Source organism: Syngnathus leptorhynchus, chromosome 7 (assembly GCF_054491065.1).
Source record: "Syngnathus leptorhynchus isolate UIUO chromosome 7, UIUO_Slep, whole genome shotgun sequence".
Taxonomy (NCBI): Eukaryota; Metazoa; Chordata; class Actinopteri; order Syngnathiformes; family Syngnathidae; genus Syngnathus; species Syngnathus leptorhynchus.
This window is the reverse complement of record NC_141201.1, coordinates 3,435,461-3,451,469: the sequence shown is the minus strand read 5'-3', so window position 1 is coordinate 3,451,469 and position 16,009 is coordinate 3,435,461. Positions and strand designations below refer to the sequence as shown.

At 42.6% G+C, this 16,009-nt stretch overlaps 1 protein-coding gene across 2 annotated transcripts in view; it reads right to left on the bottom strand.

Annotated features, from left to right (window-relative positions):
- Positions 1-16,009, bottom strand: part of LOC147054171 (CD166 antigen homolog A-like) — a 31,664-nt gene that overhangs the window by 3,406 nt on the left and 12,249 nt on the right. For both annotated transcript variants that reach the window (XM_085916432.1, XM_085916431.1), the window contains exons 2-11: positions 4,722-4,828; positions 4,275-4,491; positions 4,036-4,100; positions 3,581-3,668; positions 2,855-3,028; positions 2,285-2,409; positions 2,054-2,186; positions 1,663-1,775; positions 1,433-1,559; positions 684-805 (exon numbers count right to left, since the gene is read on the bottom strand). In XM_085916432.1, the coding sequence (XP_085772558.1) occupies positions 684-805; positions 1,433-1,559; positions 1,663-1,775; positions 2,054-2,186; positions 2,285-2,409; positions 2,855-3,028; positions 3,581-3,668; positions 4,036-4,100; positions 4,275-4,491; positions 4,722-4,828 (1,271 nt within the window). The remainder of the gene's footprint in view (positions 1-683; positions 806-1,432; positions 1,560-1,662; positions 1,776-2,053; positions 2,187-2,284; positions 2,410-2,854; positions 3,029-3,580; positions 3,669-4,035; positions 4,101-4,274; positions 4,492-4,721; positions 4,829-16,009) is intronic.

Sequence of the window (16,009 nt, the reverse complement as noted above, 5' to 3'; positions counted from 1 at the left end):
TTGAAAGTTTGAATCATACAGGACATCATGTCATTTTCTTAAAATAAGTGTTTTACATGAATCAAATTAAAATTGTAATTTTCTGATTAAACGACATATGAACTGACACTATTACATCATGGGTGATGTTTCATACTTTCAACAACTTTCAATCTATTCATAGACTTGATTTTGCTGAAAAGACTGAGTGACATTATAGCGTGGTAAAAGCATTCCCCCCCATCTCATTTTGTGGTGTGAATGACAAAAAAAGAACAATTTCATATGGACGGCAGGCGTCAAAGCAAATTGACAATGACGCTCTTCTGTCTTGTACGGATGATGCGTTTTAACTCAAATATACGTTTGATTTCTTAAAATACATCAAGTGAAAACACCAGATGTCTTTACAACAACAAAAAAGACCTGCCAGGTTATCAAATCCAGAATTGGGGGAAAAGATCGATTGATCTTTTGCGTAACCTTGGTGACAATATGGCTAATTGGTTGGTTTTGCCAACCCAAATTGGCAGCACCGCTGACTGCTATGTTGTTGTTTTTTGGAGGAAAAAAAAAAACATTTATGATCACAACACTCTTTTTGCTTTTGCTTGTATAGTTTCCAGACAAAAAGGAATGAATAGAATTTCTCTCGCCGCCGTTGTGGCAGTATGTGTGTAACGCGCGAGTGTGCGTGTCCATACCGAGGTGCCATTGATGCTCCAGGAAACAGATGGCTTCGGAGAACCCTCGGCCTCACAAATCAAGACTTTATGTTGACCGTCTTCACTACGATGTTTGGACAGCTGTTTGATCACTGGAGCCCCTGCAACAAACACGACGCTCTTGTGATGTTCCTTTTTCATTCACACACACACACACACACACATCCAATATAAAGTGCAGAGCTCAAAGCAATAGCCAGAAGTGTTCCCCTTTTTTTTCTTTTGATGATTGAAACTGTCTACCCTCTCACTACGGGAGATAGTTCAGCCCAAAAAGAGTGAACAGCAGTGATAATAAACTCGGCAAAGACCACTAATTAGTCAAAAGGGCATCATTTGTCTAATCCTGCCATTTATTTATTTATTTTTTACTTTATAGCTGTCAGGGACTTTGTGGAGTGTCAGCTGGTTGCCTGGCAACAGCTCCTGGACAGCTGGGCACAGAAATGCAAAGAAATCACAATGGGTCAATCCCCCCCCCCCTTCATCTTTTTGTATGCAAAAAAATGAGAGGGCATATTAATTTGTGCTAATCGAAAGCAACGTTTCCTTGCCGTTTGAATAAAATATGGATTTCCTGAGGCGAAACTACTGAGGAGCCATGCTGAGCTCGGCCTGACTGATATGACAATTAAAAAATGACAAATAATTATGAATTACATATTCTTTCTTGAAAATGGGCATTTCGACTAACAATCTGAGTGAATGTGGTGCGTCGAGGCCCGTACCTTCAACAACCAGGTCAAAAGAAGCACTCCTGCGGAGTGCCCCCATCTCCACCTCACCCTCATAGCGGCCAGAATCGGAGTACTTCAGCTTGTTAAACTTGGGCTCTTTGTCCAGCTTGACATTGTCCTGATGAGAGCAAAATAGTATTTTTCATTTCAAGAGTAAACTATTCTTTGAGGCAGACGCTTTCGACAGCCCGAGTTGTTTTTTGTTGTTGTTTTTTTTCTACCTTGGTCCAGGAGACTTTTGATTCGCCCGAAGAGTCGATCTGAAAAGACAGCTCCAAGGCCTCCCCGGCTGTCTTGACGACGTTCCCGGTGGGGCTTAAATTGATGTCTAGGTCTGAGAGAGAGAAAGACAAAGACGTGAGAGGATGGAGAAACGACGGCTCTCTGACAAGCTCGGAGATATTTCTATTATTAACTTCCACTTCTCTTGCTGCACTGTGGCTTATTAGCGGAGAATGACACAACAAAGTAGGAAGACCAAGAGATCTGAACGGTACGGGGCAAACACGCTTCACTTTTGACAGCAACACAAGAAGCTCCAAAAAAAAAAGGAAAAAAATGACAGCGCTATGATGGAACAATTTTTCAGAGAAACGTTGCGTGATGTCTTACAATTGACTGTGATGTCCTTGGAAGCCATCATGGCGGGGTTGTCAATTAGGGAGCATTGGTATTCACCGGTGGTGTCACGGGAGACATGAGCCAGGGTGTATATATTTGTATTTTTCAACAGGATGACATCGTCCTGCGAACACACACGCGCACAATAGCCGCTGATTAGCTCGGGGGGGCGGTCGGCTGATTAACGACACCGTGGTGAGACTTTGGGCTCATCGGCGGTACCTTCAGGTGGAAGTTGAAGCTGGTCGGCGCCGGGTTGCCATCCGCCACGCATTTCAGGGTCACGTTGTCGCCTTCCAGCAGAGGTTCTGGGGCAATCACTTGAAGGACGATGTTCTCCGTGGAGTCTGGGAGGAAATAGTAAGAGGTGACGATGAGGCACTCTAAAGTGGCCAAGACAGCAAAACAAAGCATACTTGGATGTTGGCCTAAACAAAAATATTTTAAAACGTGAGGCAAAATTCAGTTTGTGCTGAGTCTTTGACAGACTCTTAGCCACCCGCTTATTTGGAAGCCACAGCGAGCAAGCAGCTTCAATATTTAATGGCGCTTTTGCATTAATCCCGTCTTGCCGGCTCATCCCCCGCAACACTAGAGGACCAAAAAAGTCATACGTTTTTCAGATGACCCGTATAACACTGTTGGTTCGTAAGAAAGAACGAATAAATTTTCAGCCTTTTCATTCAAGGGAGGTAAACAGCAGTCGAAATGATTATTTTATAGTCCGCCGTGATGAAACTCAAAGAAACATTTGCAATTTTGCATCCGAGCGGAGAAAGTCGGTCGACTCACATGTGATGGTGAAAGTGAGCTCGGATGACATCAACTCCTTGCCGACTTGGTGCCGAGCGCTGCACGAGAATTGCGCCTCGGCGTCCTCCTTGGTAGCCGAGTACTCCAGCGTAGACGAGGTGCTGGACAGGCCGGTCACGGGGTCAACCTGCACCGAGGCTCGGATGGAAACACCTGCGCCGATAAACAAACGAACCGTCACAAAGACGTGATCACAAATTTAGAACAACTTCAGCCCCGTGTGGAAATTCTGTTGACTCGTTCTCTTTTGATGTACCCGACAAATAGACTTCACAAGGAACTCTAGACTAGGACGAAAAGACTCCGGGGCGGCCAGTTTTCCATGCGGCATTGAACGTATCAGACAAGTCAACAATAACACTATAATAATCTATGTCCAAGCTAGGCTAACGTTAGCACGTGTGCTTATCTTAGTCATTGGGCATCAACGGTTATCACAATGACAGCACGAGGATGAAATATTGAGCGAAGAATGAGCAAAAATGGTCACCAATCTGATATCAGCTCACCGCCCTCGGACCGAGTCTCAAAAATCGACAGCGTCAAATGAGATGCGGGATAAGGAAAACGGTGTAGTGATCCACAAAGCTGACTTTTGTGTAGCTAATGTGGGATCAATTCTCAATCAATGCCTCATTGACATTCGCACCATTCGAGGACCTTAACAGAGAGCCAGCGCATCCTTTTTGTAAATAAAGAACGCACCTTTGCCACCATCCACCAGGGGTTTGTTGTTCTTCAGCCATGTGACGTTGGCTGCCGGATTGGCGTCTTTTGCGACACACGTGGCCAACTGTGGAACAAGTCAAAAATCCCTCAAAAACACTTCCAAAGTCACTCAGTAAATATCCGTAAAGCCAACCCTTCCCCCTCCTTCTCCTGATAACTTGAGGGTATTCTACGCAATGGACCATGAAACGCCCAAAGACTTTTCTCTGGTCCTGTGGGAATTTTAATTGCAGCGGCGTGGGATGTGCTGCTTAGTAATTCATGAGCACCACTTCAAAAGGGCTCATTACTGTAGTAACATGGTCGCCACAACGCCTCAAGATAGGGCAGGGAGGGGGGGGGGGGGGAGGGTTCCCTTGATATTTCTTAAAAAAAAAAATGTCGGTATAAGTAACGTTTGTCACACACAGGGAAGGAAAAAAAAACCCCACCTTGGTAGGTTTGCCGATCTCCAGCTCTGGTGCCTTGTCAGAAATCTCTACTCCTGCGGGCGCCTCTGTAATACAAACAGTTATAAATATATTGATGATCCGAGCGCTATCAAAAAGTGCATGGTGCACTCCAAAAAGGTTACGCAGACTGGAAATTCTTTGAATTTCTATGGGCGATGGCTTTCGAAAATACTAGCTTCCAGTTTTTGAAGACTCCGGGAACTGTTGACGCTACTCACTGTAGACGACCACGTTGACGGGGTACTCGGTGATATCTAAGCTGAGCACCATCATGCAGGTAAAAGTGCGCTGGTCACTCAGCTTGGCGGCAGACAGTAGTAGACTGGAGTTGGCGGCCATGTTGATGCGGCCCTTGTATTCATCGGTGGCGATAATGGAGACGTTTTCCGTTTTCTTTCTGACCAGCAGGTCGCCTCCGTGTCCGTCCCCTTTATCCTGGAGAGATTTTGTTGCCAAAGACATGAGGAGCACAAAGACACACACACACACACACACACACACACACACACAACTGTCACATTGAGAAACAGACGCACGCTCCGATGCACCGCAAATGCACTCAGACTGGGCGTGGCTCCGACATGATAAATGGGTGTCGGACCCTCGGTGTCAGACGGACTCCAACGTTTTGAATCCATTGACCTCCCCCACCGCCGCCAACTTACATATTTCCACTTTGTGATCAGAGCATCTTCCGCTTTCACGGCTCCTTTGTTGCAGGGAATCTCCAACGTTTGGCCGTACATGCCCACCACCGTCTCCAGGCTGCTTGCTGTGAGGACACAAAAAGGATGGGGCATGTTTTTAAAATGATGAATATGTTATAATAATAATAAAAAAATGTATTTTTTTTTATATTGAATTAGTGATGAGCATTCAAATAAATACATGTGACTTTCTAAAAAAATTTTTTTATATATATATATGTGTATTCTACTCTATCATTTCCTCCACCAAATTTAATAATTAACACAACTTCATTTGACTCAAGAGCACTAATAATTAAACAACTCCCGTCAGATACACATACAAATAAAAAAAAAAACCTCTTGGCCTAAATTTTCATTCACAACATCGCCATGGAGACAAAGTGCTGGCAAGGAGGATGGGGAGGAGGGGCCTTGAATTGGATGCGATGAGGGTTAAGAGGTAGAAGGCTGTAGGGAACCAGAGGCTAGCGTGGCCCAACTGATAATGAGCTGTTATTCTCTTTAACTTTTTCACGGGGGGGGGGACCGAGCCCGAAGACTCTCGGAGCTGTGCTCACGAGAGGCTGTCAGCTATCAAGAGTGAAAGCTTGAATATGAAACAGCTCATCAGCACTTAAGTTAAATCTAAGAGGACAGAGTAGTCAGTCCCCAAACACATTTTGGGAGAAGAGTAATGCCCTTGCACTAAGAGGAAACTAAAGACACATTAAAGAGTGGCTTTTATTCATGGCGTCGCATCGTATTCAAGTCAAAACGACAGACGCTAAACGCTTCCGCTTCCTGTGTTGTAAAAGCAGCAGACTTGAAACGGATGGAAAAAAGGATGAGCTGCTCTAATTTGCTTTGCAATTTCCTTTCATTTTGATGAGCCGTTTAAAAAATGCAAAAAACGTGACAAATTGTTGCAATAAGGTGATTAATCGATTGAAACGATTCATCGAAAAAGTTGAATCATTTGAAGTTGAAGCAAAATGTCAAAGCTCAATGCTTTGCTGGGATGATTTTTTTTTTTTGGGATACAGCAGAATGCTCCTGCGGACACAAGCAACACTGCGTGTAGAAATAAATTGGCACGATGGCGGCCAGCCAGGAGGAAACACTCGATAAGACAGAAGATCCAAAGTTTGGAATCATTTTACAAAAGAAGATACAGCCAAAGTGTCAGTCAACACAAGGTTTATTTGATCAATCATCTTTAGTCAAAAGTCATTGTAATCGATCATCAAATTTGACTGAAGTACTCGATGAGTTGAAATTAACGGGAATAAAAGTCATATTTTGAGAAAATCGTAATTTCAGGAGAAGAAAATCAGAATGTACAAGAATGAAGTCCTATTTTTTTGGGGGAAAAATTCAACTTAAGTAAATTAAAGTTATAAAAGCAAAAGCAATAACTCCTCTCATATTGACTGAATTTCTTTTCCATATTTCGATTATAATTATTCGCACAAGCATCGTTGTTTCATTACCATTTTGTGCCTATTTTTTTATAGTTTTACTTTTGTGTTCAGCAAGGTCATCATAAATCTTTTTTTTTACACAGACATCTAATATTCCCAAAAGCCTTGCTGGCATTTTCAAATGTGATATCCTTGCTTGTTAGTGTGCTTTAGCAGTGGGAATGCATTTATTACATTTTCAGAAACCTTGCAGTGGCATTTTTCAATATAATACCTGGATTTCAAATGTGGCTTGTTGGCATTTAAACACATGGAATAAACAAATCCGTACACAATTTAATACACTGAAAAACTGCACGGAGTCGAGTTGATCTGCGGCTCTTTGGACGCGAGAAACGACAACGAGGGAAGCAAAAACCTGCCCGAGTTGACGATTGAACAATAAGGAAGCGAACCGAGCAGACGGCGATGCAGAACAAAGGTAATAAGGGTAGTAAAACTGAAGCGAGGGAAAGCAGCTGATTGGCTACTGGACAGAGAGGAGGGGCGGGGCTTACAGGTTTGATAAGACGCAGGTGGGAAAGCAAACAAAAGACAGGAAGAAGGTAAAATATGCAGGTGAAGGCATTGATAAAAATCAAAGAGGAAGAAACAACTCCGGGTAGACGCTACAAGATTTTAGCCCGAATTTCAGAGTTGAGGTTTCCCCGTGTGTGCGGACGGACGAGGCGGCCCTCCAAACGCCGCTTTTATTTTTTGTGCGGTGCTGACGCAAATGCAACGAAATTGTCTCTCATGTTTCAAGGGCCTTTTGGAATCCAAAGAACATCCTACGCATATGGATGCTCTGCTCAGCTGCTACATTTTGCGCATTATCTGGATTGGGGAACTGTTTTTATGTACATTTGATTTCCCAAGGTCAATTTTAAAAAACAAACAAGTGAAAATGCACTTTAAAAGAAAAGGGCTTTTGTGGAGAAACAAGAACAAATAAGCTTGAGAGCTCACTGGAACATAACATCATCACATAACATCAGCGTGTTTTCTGAGGCCATTTCCACATGCTGCTGTTTTGGTTAGCAAGTAAGTTGGTCAAAGCACAGATAATGCCGTTTTTTTTCTTCTGAAGGGATAAAGACAGCATGTATTCGTCTAAAGTCATCAAAAAAAAAAAAAAACTGTGGCTACCACTAATGCTAATTTGAGAGGAGCCAACATGGCAACTACAATAACCCTGAAATTGCCAGCATAGGTTAGCGGTAGATTACAAAGTCCATTTCCAAATTAAAATGGCCAGAGCTCTTTTCAGCCACTCTGAGAACATTTAGAAAGTGAATTTAAGAAGCCAGGTTGTTATCGGCACGAATTGCATTGTTACACAATGACAGCTAATCGCACGCTGGAGACGACAGAGCCGCCGCCGCCGCCGTCGTCGAAGATAAGGTAATCCTTCTCCACAAAAGTAGATGATCTCCGTGACTTCACTTTGACAAACACACATGAGCAACTGTTTCCAAGGCAATAACCCCAGTTGAAATCAGAGCGCATTCCTTTGTGTGTCATCAAGTGTAATTTATTAACCACATTAACCCGTTGAACTCGGGTGGGAATTTTCGACTCTGGTGGGAATGTTACCGAAACGGCGGTAAAGTGGTCGACAGGTGAGCGAGAGTGACGGGACACCGGAGATGCTTTCATGTTCCTGATTAAGGTGCCTTGGTAACAAGCGCGAAACGGGGTAGGGTGGTGACTAGGCTTCCGAGCTCACCCAGGGAAATCAGCCGGCACACACTCATCGCAATGTCCCTCCATAGCCACTTGAACCCCCCCCCCCCCCGGCTCGTCATTCAACGGCACAAGAAAGAACCAGTTCAAACTTATTAAGCACTGAAAATGAGGGTTGCGCATTGAATGGAGGTCCCGTGGCGCATGTCCACAAAGACAGGATGGCAAATAGCCTCCTTCCAGCGGTGGATCAGCGGTGAAGGGGCAGAAAGGAGCACTTCACTTGGATCGATACCACTTGGGAAAAGGCTCGCAGTTTCTAATGAAGGCAGCTTCTGATAAGGAGCCTTCAGTAATGCCTTCTTTTTTGTAAATAAACTCACTCGCCTGGAGAGTGAGTGCACATCTTGTGGAGTTGGAGTCGGAAGTGGAGCTGTCAATCAAATATATGGACGAGTAAAATGAATGATAAGTACTTCCGCTGAATATTGGGTTAACGTCGAGGCAAAATAGGGAGCATTAATTGACTACGACCAGCAGAGGCGCTGTTGAGTCAAGCTTGCAGAAGGAAGTTAAGTTAAATTAATTTATTATGCTGTTAGCTAAAAAAAACAAAAACAAATATCCTTAAAAGTGGTTTAGAAGATGGGTATTTTTAGGCATTTACAACTGGGAAGCCCAAATCTTTTTTTATCAGTTTTGTTGTGTATTCAGCAACGGCACAAAATAAGGCGACGAAGCTGACTGAGCGATTCTTCACCTTCCGACGTTGTGTCAGACGTAGAACAGCAACAGTGTGAAAGGGAATTTTCTCACTTCGTTATGTTGAAAGCACGCAGTGGTGAAAATAACTCGCTTCGGTGACTCTCCGTGTAAAACGGCTTATAATTAATTAGCGGTTTCTCACCAAAACCTTTTTTTTTTCCCCCGCACCTTTTTTTTTTTTTTTTTATAAATGCTTTTCTTTATAGAAGTGTCGGCATGGGTCGTTGATATTTTTAACTGATATTAATAACAAGATTTTGTTGACACATTTGTCACAACAACAGATGTGAGTAAAATTCGGAGCTGTTGTTTGACCTCGTCGATGTGCTCTGCTTGTGATAAAAGTGTGAGCGGAAAGGCAAAATTCTATTCGATTAAGCGAGAGCGCCTTATGTTTATCTTAATTCGAATAATTTTGGAAATTTCCTAATTTATCAATTGTCACGCAACGAGCTTAAGTCCCACGGGAAGATATGGCGTGATTTGGGAAAATGGCCACCATCAGGGTTCCCTAAGCAACCCCGTGGCTGCCATTTAATAAGCTTGTTGTGTGTAATATTGAGTTTATACTTGGTGAAGCCATTTTGACAAACAACTCCGTCCCGACTACAGCAATCGCATTGCTGCAGCATTACGTCTCTTTCATGTTGCTCCGTGAAATGGGTCGGAATGTCAAATTTGCTCCGCGCTATAATTGAGCTTTTTTCCAAGCCATCTGTAATTGCCCATCACTGTCATCACAGCATCAGGCTAATGGTATCCGGTTGCATAAAAAAAATATATATATATCGGCAAGCAGCTTGTAATATTTCAGAATAGCTGCACTGTGTACAGTTTCTTTCACAGGAAAGGTGGAAAAAAAATATATTGGAAAAACTTTACCTCAGGAACATACAACTAACTTTGCTTTAAAGAAGCCTTCGGGTTGGGACTGGGTCACTTTTTTATTGCCGTGCCGAGTGAAGAGTAAAAGGCTGTAAACTGTTTTATTGATTGTCAAGCAGGCACACATTTTCTTGGCAAAGGTCTTTTTTGATTCACGTTGGCTTTAGTGAATTAAAGTCTTTTGTGTTCTTTATCAATCTATGCGCATGTCGATGTTATTGCCATTCGTTGCGTATTAGCAATTAAACTGCAAAAATCCCGGAACAATGCTTCAGTCATACGTTTCAACTAAAAACTCAATGAGATGATTGTTAATGATGGAGTGATTCTGTTATCAAGAGGAAAAAAAACTCCCACATTGCGGCGTGCTGGGAAGTAACCAGGTGGCAAGTCATGTGAAAATGGATTGTACAGTGAGAAGCTGTCCATGCCGCTTTTCCAGCTGCACCATCTGTTGTGGGGCAGAGTGACCCCGGCCCTCCGAAAGATGTTGCCCCGGCCGTCATCTCGGTGACCTTCAAAAGGATCCTTTTAGACAGAATTGTGTGGAAAAAAAAAAAGGTCCGCTTGTAAGTCGAGAAATGAGACAAAGGGTCCATTTTATGACAATGTCCCCCGCCCCCTCCTTCCCGCCACAAGGCCAGACGAACTAAGTCGCACTATTCTTTTGGTCTAATAAGTGAGCCACTCACTGCCACTTCTTATCTCTGAGTTCCATGAGAAATACTATCCAAAGCCCAACACATTTATTAGCTTTGTGACGAAAAAGTCAGATATGGTCTGACATGGCGATGCAAAAAAAATAAATATTTATTTATCATCGCAAGTGATAAATTATTCTCTCTTTCACACTGTGGGACACATTATCTTCTCTTCTCCCCAGCAACTCATAATATGCACAAGATATCCCGCTGGGTGCTCTGACTTGAAAATGAATTCATCATTCTCGTGCGATGGTTTGGTTTGCATGGCAAAAAAAAAAAATATATATATATGTTTCGTTAAGTAATGAGAAATATCTACTGGCGACAAAAAAAGCAGAATAAAATGGAAATCATTTTGTATGTTTAGAAAAAGTCGCTTCATCTACTTACGCGTTTTAAGAGTCGAGTCGCCATTCACCTCACTTTTCATTTTTTTTTTTTGCTTTCACTTGAGATAGAGCAGCAGTGAACTCGTCTTGCTTCACAACAAACAATGAACAATCGTCACAGGCATATATTCTTTATCCTCTGTAAAGAATGACTACCTTTTAAATGTAATAGAGTGTTACATTTCCTTATCAAAAACAGCATATGCACTGTGAATTACTTTTTTTGTTTCATTTCCAGAAAACGAACATTCTACTATCTCCACCACTACAGGTCGTGCCCGTAGCCGATTCAAATCTATTCCAAGAATTCTGCTTAGAAATTAAAAAAGACACATTCAACAATCTGCTTTGGATGTTATCAAAGGAGGAATTATGTCAGTTAGGCATCATGGGTTCAAGGTCCACTGAGCACAATGCCCCCCCCCCATGCCCCCCCCCTTCCTGTCACCAGGCAACGTGATTTTCTTTTCTGTTTTTGAACATTGTGCTCTCCAGCCAGCAGTGGCCTGGCAAACAAAACCAAAAAAACCCAATCATGCCGTTTTTAATGCTGCGTGTCATTTGGGAAAAATAGGCCAAAACTTTTACGAGGAAGTGAGAAAGCTTTACAAGCTTTTCATGCTTCTCTGTGCTTCATTGTAATTGAAGGCTGAATAGGGCCAGGCTATGATGAAATGGCCGGTGTGAAATAGAGTTTTTTTTTCTAGGGAGACATTTTGATGGCTCCCGCCCCCTGGGGCAAAGAAAACAATTTTCATTTGCTGCATCATGTGTGGTCACGAGACACCCGCGGCCGGTAGCAGGTGTGAATCCAGCTAATGCATCGCCTGAAATCTCACTTTGTCCGCTTCCTATAGTTGCTTTGTGTTTGCAAACGTTTCCTAGCTGCCGACTCGGCATCCGGTTTCTGTTTTTCTTCGCCGAGACAGGATGGCCGAAGGCGAGACAAAGAATTATTTTGCCCTCCGAGTGTTAGCGCGCACTCATCAATGTCAGGGACCTACGCGGGATTACATACATTGACGATTTTGTGCCCTACTAAAAATTGTTTTTCTAACACTTCATTTACAAGTATCTCGATTTGAAAACAAATTCTATGCATTCTTAGCACACTTTCCCATTGACTTTGTTTTGAAGACTCTTAACATTGTCGAGACAAAAGCTAGTCAGCGCTACTACGATGTTCTTATAAAGCAAGTAGCCGGCAGATAACCTTGGATAATGAGCGTGATGTTCTGAGCAAGATGATTGACCCTCAAGGTGTATTTTTTTTTGCCGAATCTCTTGATGCATGCGGGTCAAAAAAGGACTAGCTCCAATTAAAATAAATATATGCTCTGCTGGTGTGAGTTTTCTAAAACATTAAAGGGGTAGTCAAGGCAGAACAATTCTTTACAATAATATGTTCTCTGCCACCCCATAAGTCTAAATCCAATATTGATCAAGACCACGTTCAAGGATCCATCTTATTTTGACTGAAAATGACATCACAGTTGCTCAAGGCTCAGTTATCGACCAATCACGGCTCAGCTTGGGTATGTGACCAAACTGGGAAAACAGGTGAGCCGTCGTGATTGGTCGTTCCCCCATCAACTGTGATGTCATTTTCAGTCAATACCTTAAAATAAGGTCAGCCTGATAACGCTACTCGCCTATCCCTAATTTTTCATTTATTAAGTTCAAATGAATAACTAGTTTGAATGTAAATGTTTACTATCCAATGTTTTTCCTCTGGGAAGGACATCTCGAGTTGTTTGCGTCTACATTGGCCGTTTCCTACGTTTCCCAGGATGCCGGTGGACAATCCCCAGTGCAGCAGGTGCGAGCCATTTGCATCAGCTCCGCGTTGCCGAGCTCGGTCGAGCGGGGAAACAATAATAAGCCCGGAGGAAGAAGTGAGTCATTTTCTCCGAGCACCTCGAGAGCGCGTTGCATTATGGTCCATCACAAAAAACAGACAGTTGTGCTGTGTTGGTTTATATAATGAGGGGCGAGCTGGTAAACAATCCCGAAGGGTTTGGTGTGTGTGTGTGTGTGTGTGTGTGTGTGTGTGTGTGAATGTTTCGAAAAGTTTTGCCATTCTTCGCTCAGCGTGATGTCTGATTGATTTTGTTCAGGGGAATTTTTTGTAAAACATGGCACCAAATAATAACCCGGGCGTCTCGTTGTTAAGTTCAACGTCGATTCCATTCATCGGCGGAATAATCGGAATGTCCGTCTCGTAGCTAACATTCAAGCTTCGGTGCCGCGCGGGAGAGAAACATACTCGAGAAAACACAAAGAACGGCGAGATTCTATCACATTTATCCCTTTTGATTAGGAACCAGGCTTGATATATTTCTTTTTTTTTTTTATTATTCATTACAGTCTCACTCTGAAGGCACCCGCGGCACAATCAAAGCAGTCGATCAGGATTTAATTGAAATGGTTCCGGCAGAAAAAAAAGTTTTGCTTGCAGACTTTCGCACGTTCCCACTGGCGTTGATTATATATTTTTTTTGTACTGTTCTGATGAGGAAGATAAAAGGCGTATTACCCGAGAAAAGATGGTGATTATTACTATTTTAATGATCTGCCATAAGGTAGAGAAATTGATCTCACAAGTACCATCATTAGTCTTTGAAATGATTTCCTCCCCATACAGGACCACACAAGCATCCTCTTTAAAAAAAAAAAAAAAAAAAAATGTCATAAATTGTGTCCGCAGATGAGCCGCTCTTAAAGACTCCAGCCGGCTGGAGTGGTTGAGCACTGAGTGCACTTAGAAATCACGTCCATTATGTGGTGAATTATGTATTTGAGGGGGGTCCGGCCCATGATGGGGGTAATCCAGACTGTCATGACTCAAAACACCCGAGCACACCTCCCATTAACAACGTGCCATTAAAAGCAACAGAAGGCCATTAACCAAGCACGGCCATTAACTCCGCCTCCTCCTTTTCCATTAAACATTCCCGATATAAGCCAAGGCAATGTTTTTGGCATTTAGTTTACATCCGTTTTTCCGGAAGCACTGACCTCAACCTTTTTTGTCTCAAGAGAGATCAAATGGCCAACGCGTGTCATAAGAAAGATGTGATAATTCACGCGTGACTCACTGCCGGGATATTACACTCTGAAAATAGACATAGTGTGGATTCAGTCATACGTGAGGTTTAAAGGTGCAAATGGGATGAACAAATAATTTGCAGCTATTAAAAAGCAACACCCGAGTCTTGCCATCCTGATTCCCGCAGTCGAGTTGATAAAACTCATTATATTTAGAATGGTAATGTGCGGAAATGATGCGCGACGTATTTGTGAACTCATCTCACCCTGTAAAAAAAAATTAAATAAATAACACATTGTGACAGGTGAACTTGAGTCAAATTAATTTCAAAGTGCAAGTAACCTTCGCGCTCAATTTTCTGTCTTCAGAAGCTGAAGCTACGGAAAATGGAATATTGTCAGAGTTGGACAACCTGACATCGAGGTTAAGATTTGACCTTATGGAGAGGAATGAATCTTGAAGTTTTATGTTGAGTCATGGTGAAAAGTGGAATGCTTCACTATTTAGTGTCAGCAGTCATCTTGGACAAGGTTGTTTTTGAAGGATTCCCCCCGATAATGGCTGGAATGACTTTGGCTGTCAATCAAAATGGCCGACTTGGGTGGGTAAGACTAAATCTCCCAAATGTTTCTTCTTTTGGAGACAATTTTTAGGAGTCACCAACATCCTGAGTGAGTTTTTCAGTATGAGTAAAACCTGAAAGTCTCTATTTATTTGGTCTATATCGAAAGACGGAGCAAGAAAACAATTTCAAGTCAACCGAGCGGAACCGTTATAAAACCCCCCGAAACATTTAACCCACAAATACTGTTAATATATCATTTCATCATATTTTCTCATACATTTACGGGAGCCCTCGGAGGGCTTTAGAAATACTGAACCGGGCCCTTGATAGGAAAACGCTTTTACCCCACCCATGCGCCGTAATCTCTCAGTTCATTACCTAAAAGCAGCGATCAAAAGACTCCTATTAAAAATAAGTGTCCGTTCCTCGTGGGCAGCAGGCCAGGCAACAACGTTGAGTTTTATAAGGCGCCGATAAAAGAAGCTGTACACAATTTATGAAATCTACCCACCTGCTGAAAGCCATTCAATTTCCCCTCCCATGATCCTGCGAGCTTTATTGTTGCCTTTGTGCGTTTTGTTCATGAATTCTTGCCGCAGTTTATGAAAGCGCTCTCTGAGTCACATTTGGTTACCGGAGTTGAACAATAAAGACTTTTCTCCGGACCTTCTTAACTCAGGGGCGCCGATAAAAAAGCCACTGGATGCATTTCAGCATTCCACGTTGAAGAGAAGCCTTGGTTTTTGCCACAGGCGTGTGTACGAGGAGAGGCACTAGAAACGAAAACATCATTTGGCGGCTAGCCTCGTCGTTCCTTCCATATATTGCGGGGATTTGAGAGGATCTATGAGATTTGATTGGCCGTACCGGCGGCGGAGGGAAGGAAGGCTGTCAAAAAGGAAGGCGAGGCTGGACTTGTTTACAAAGTCTATCGTTTAGTCGGGGTAATTAAAACTACAGCCTGAAATCACGGGGAGACGTAATCAACTCCAGGAGGGTTTTAAATTGCAGTAAAGCTGGGATCTCTTTAAACGGTAAGCTCTGGAGGCCACCGACTGGAAATGGAGCAAGGGCCGACTTCTTGTCATGACTGTATATTGATCGTCACTCCTAATCACTTTTGTTCATCACCTAAAAGGCTCCCCATGTGCCGTAATGACACAAAAGCGGAAGAAAGCCTTAAACAGACGATCAATGAAATCGATTCATTTCATAGCGTCAAATGGATTTTGTTATCAATCAGTCTCGGAGGAACTTTCTCATCTAGACGCGTGCGTAAATATTGAAGTAGTATGCAAACATGTACATTTCAAAGGTTTGTAAAGTGAACTTTGGTCTATTCTGTTGAACTGTTTGAACTCTAGGTTTGTCAGAATAGTTCCAGGACTGGTTTTACAAATGTTCCCTTTCAAAATAAGCGTTGTCATCTTGATGTCTTCCACGTCAAGAAAGTGAAAAAATTAATCAATATTTTTGGCAAAGAACTGTCAGATGCTCAGGAGATTGTTGGAAAGTGTCAAAAAAAAAAATGGAATTTCTTTTTGGGCAAGGAACTGTCAGATGCTCAGGGAATTGTTGGAAAGCGTAATTTATTTTTTGGTTAATTTAAAAATATTTTTGGCAAGGAACTGTCGGATGCTCAGGAGATTGTTGGAATTGTCCCTGGAAATTATTCGACATTAAAAGTTTCCCGCCATTTTTTTTTTCTCCCCCCAAAAAACCTGCCGCATTTGGTTGAGTGTGCCACCTCAGCGGCCTCTC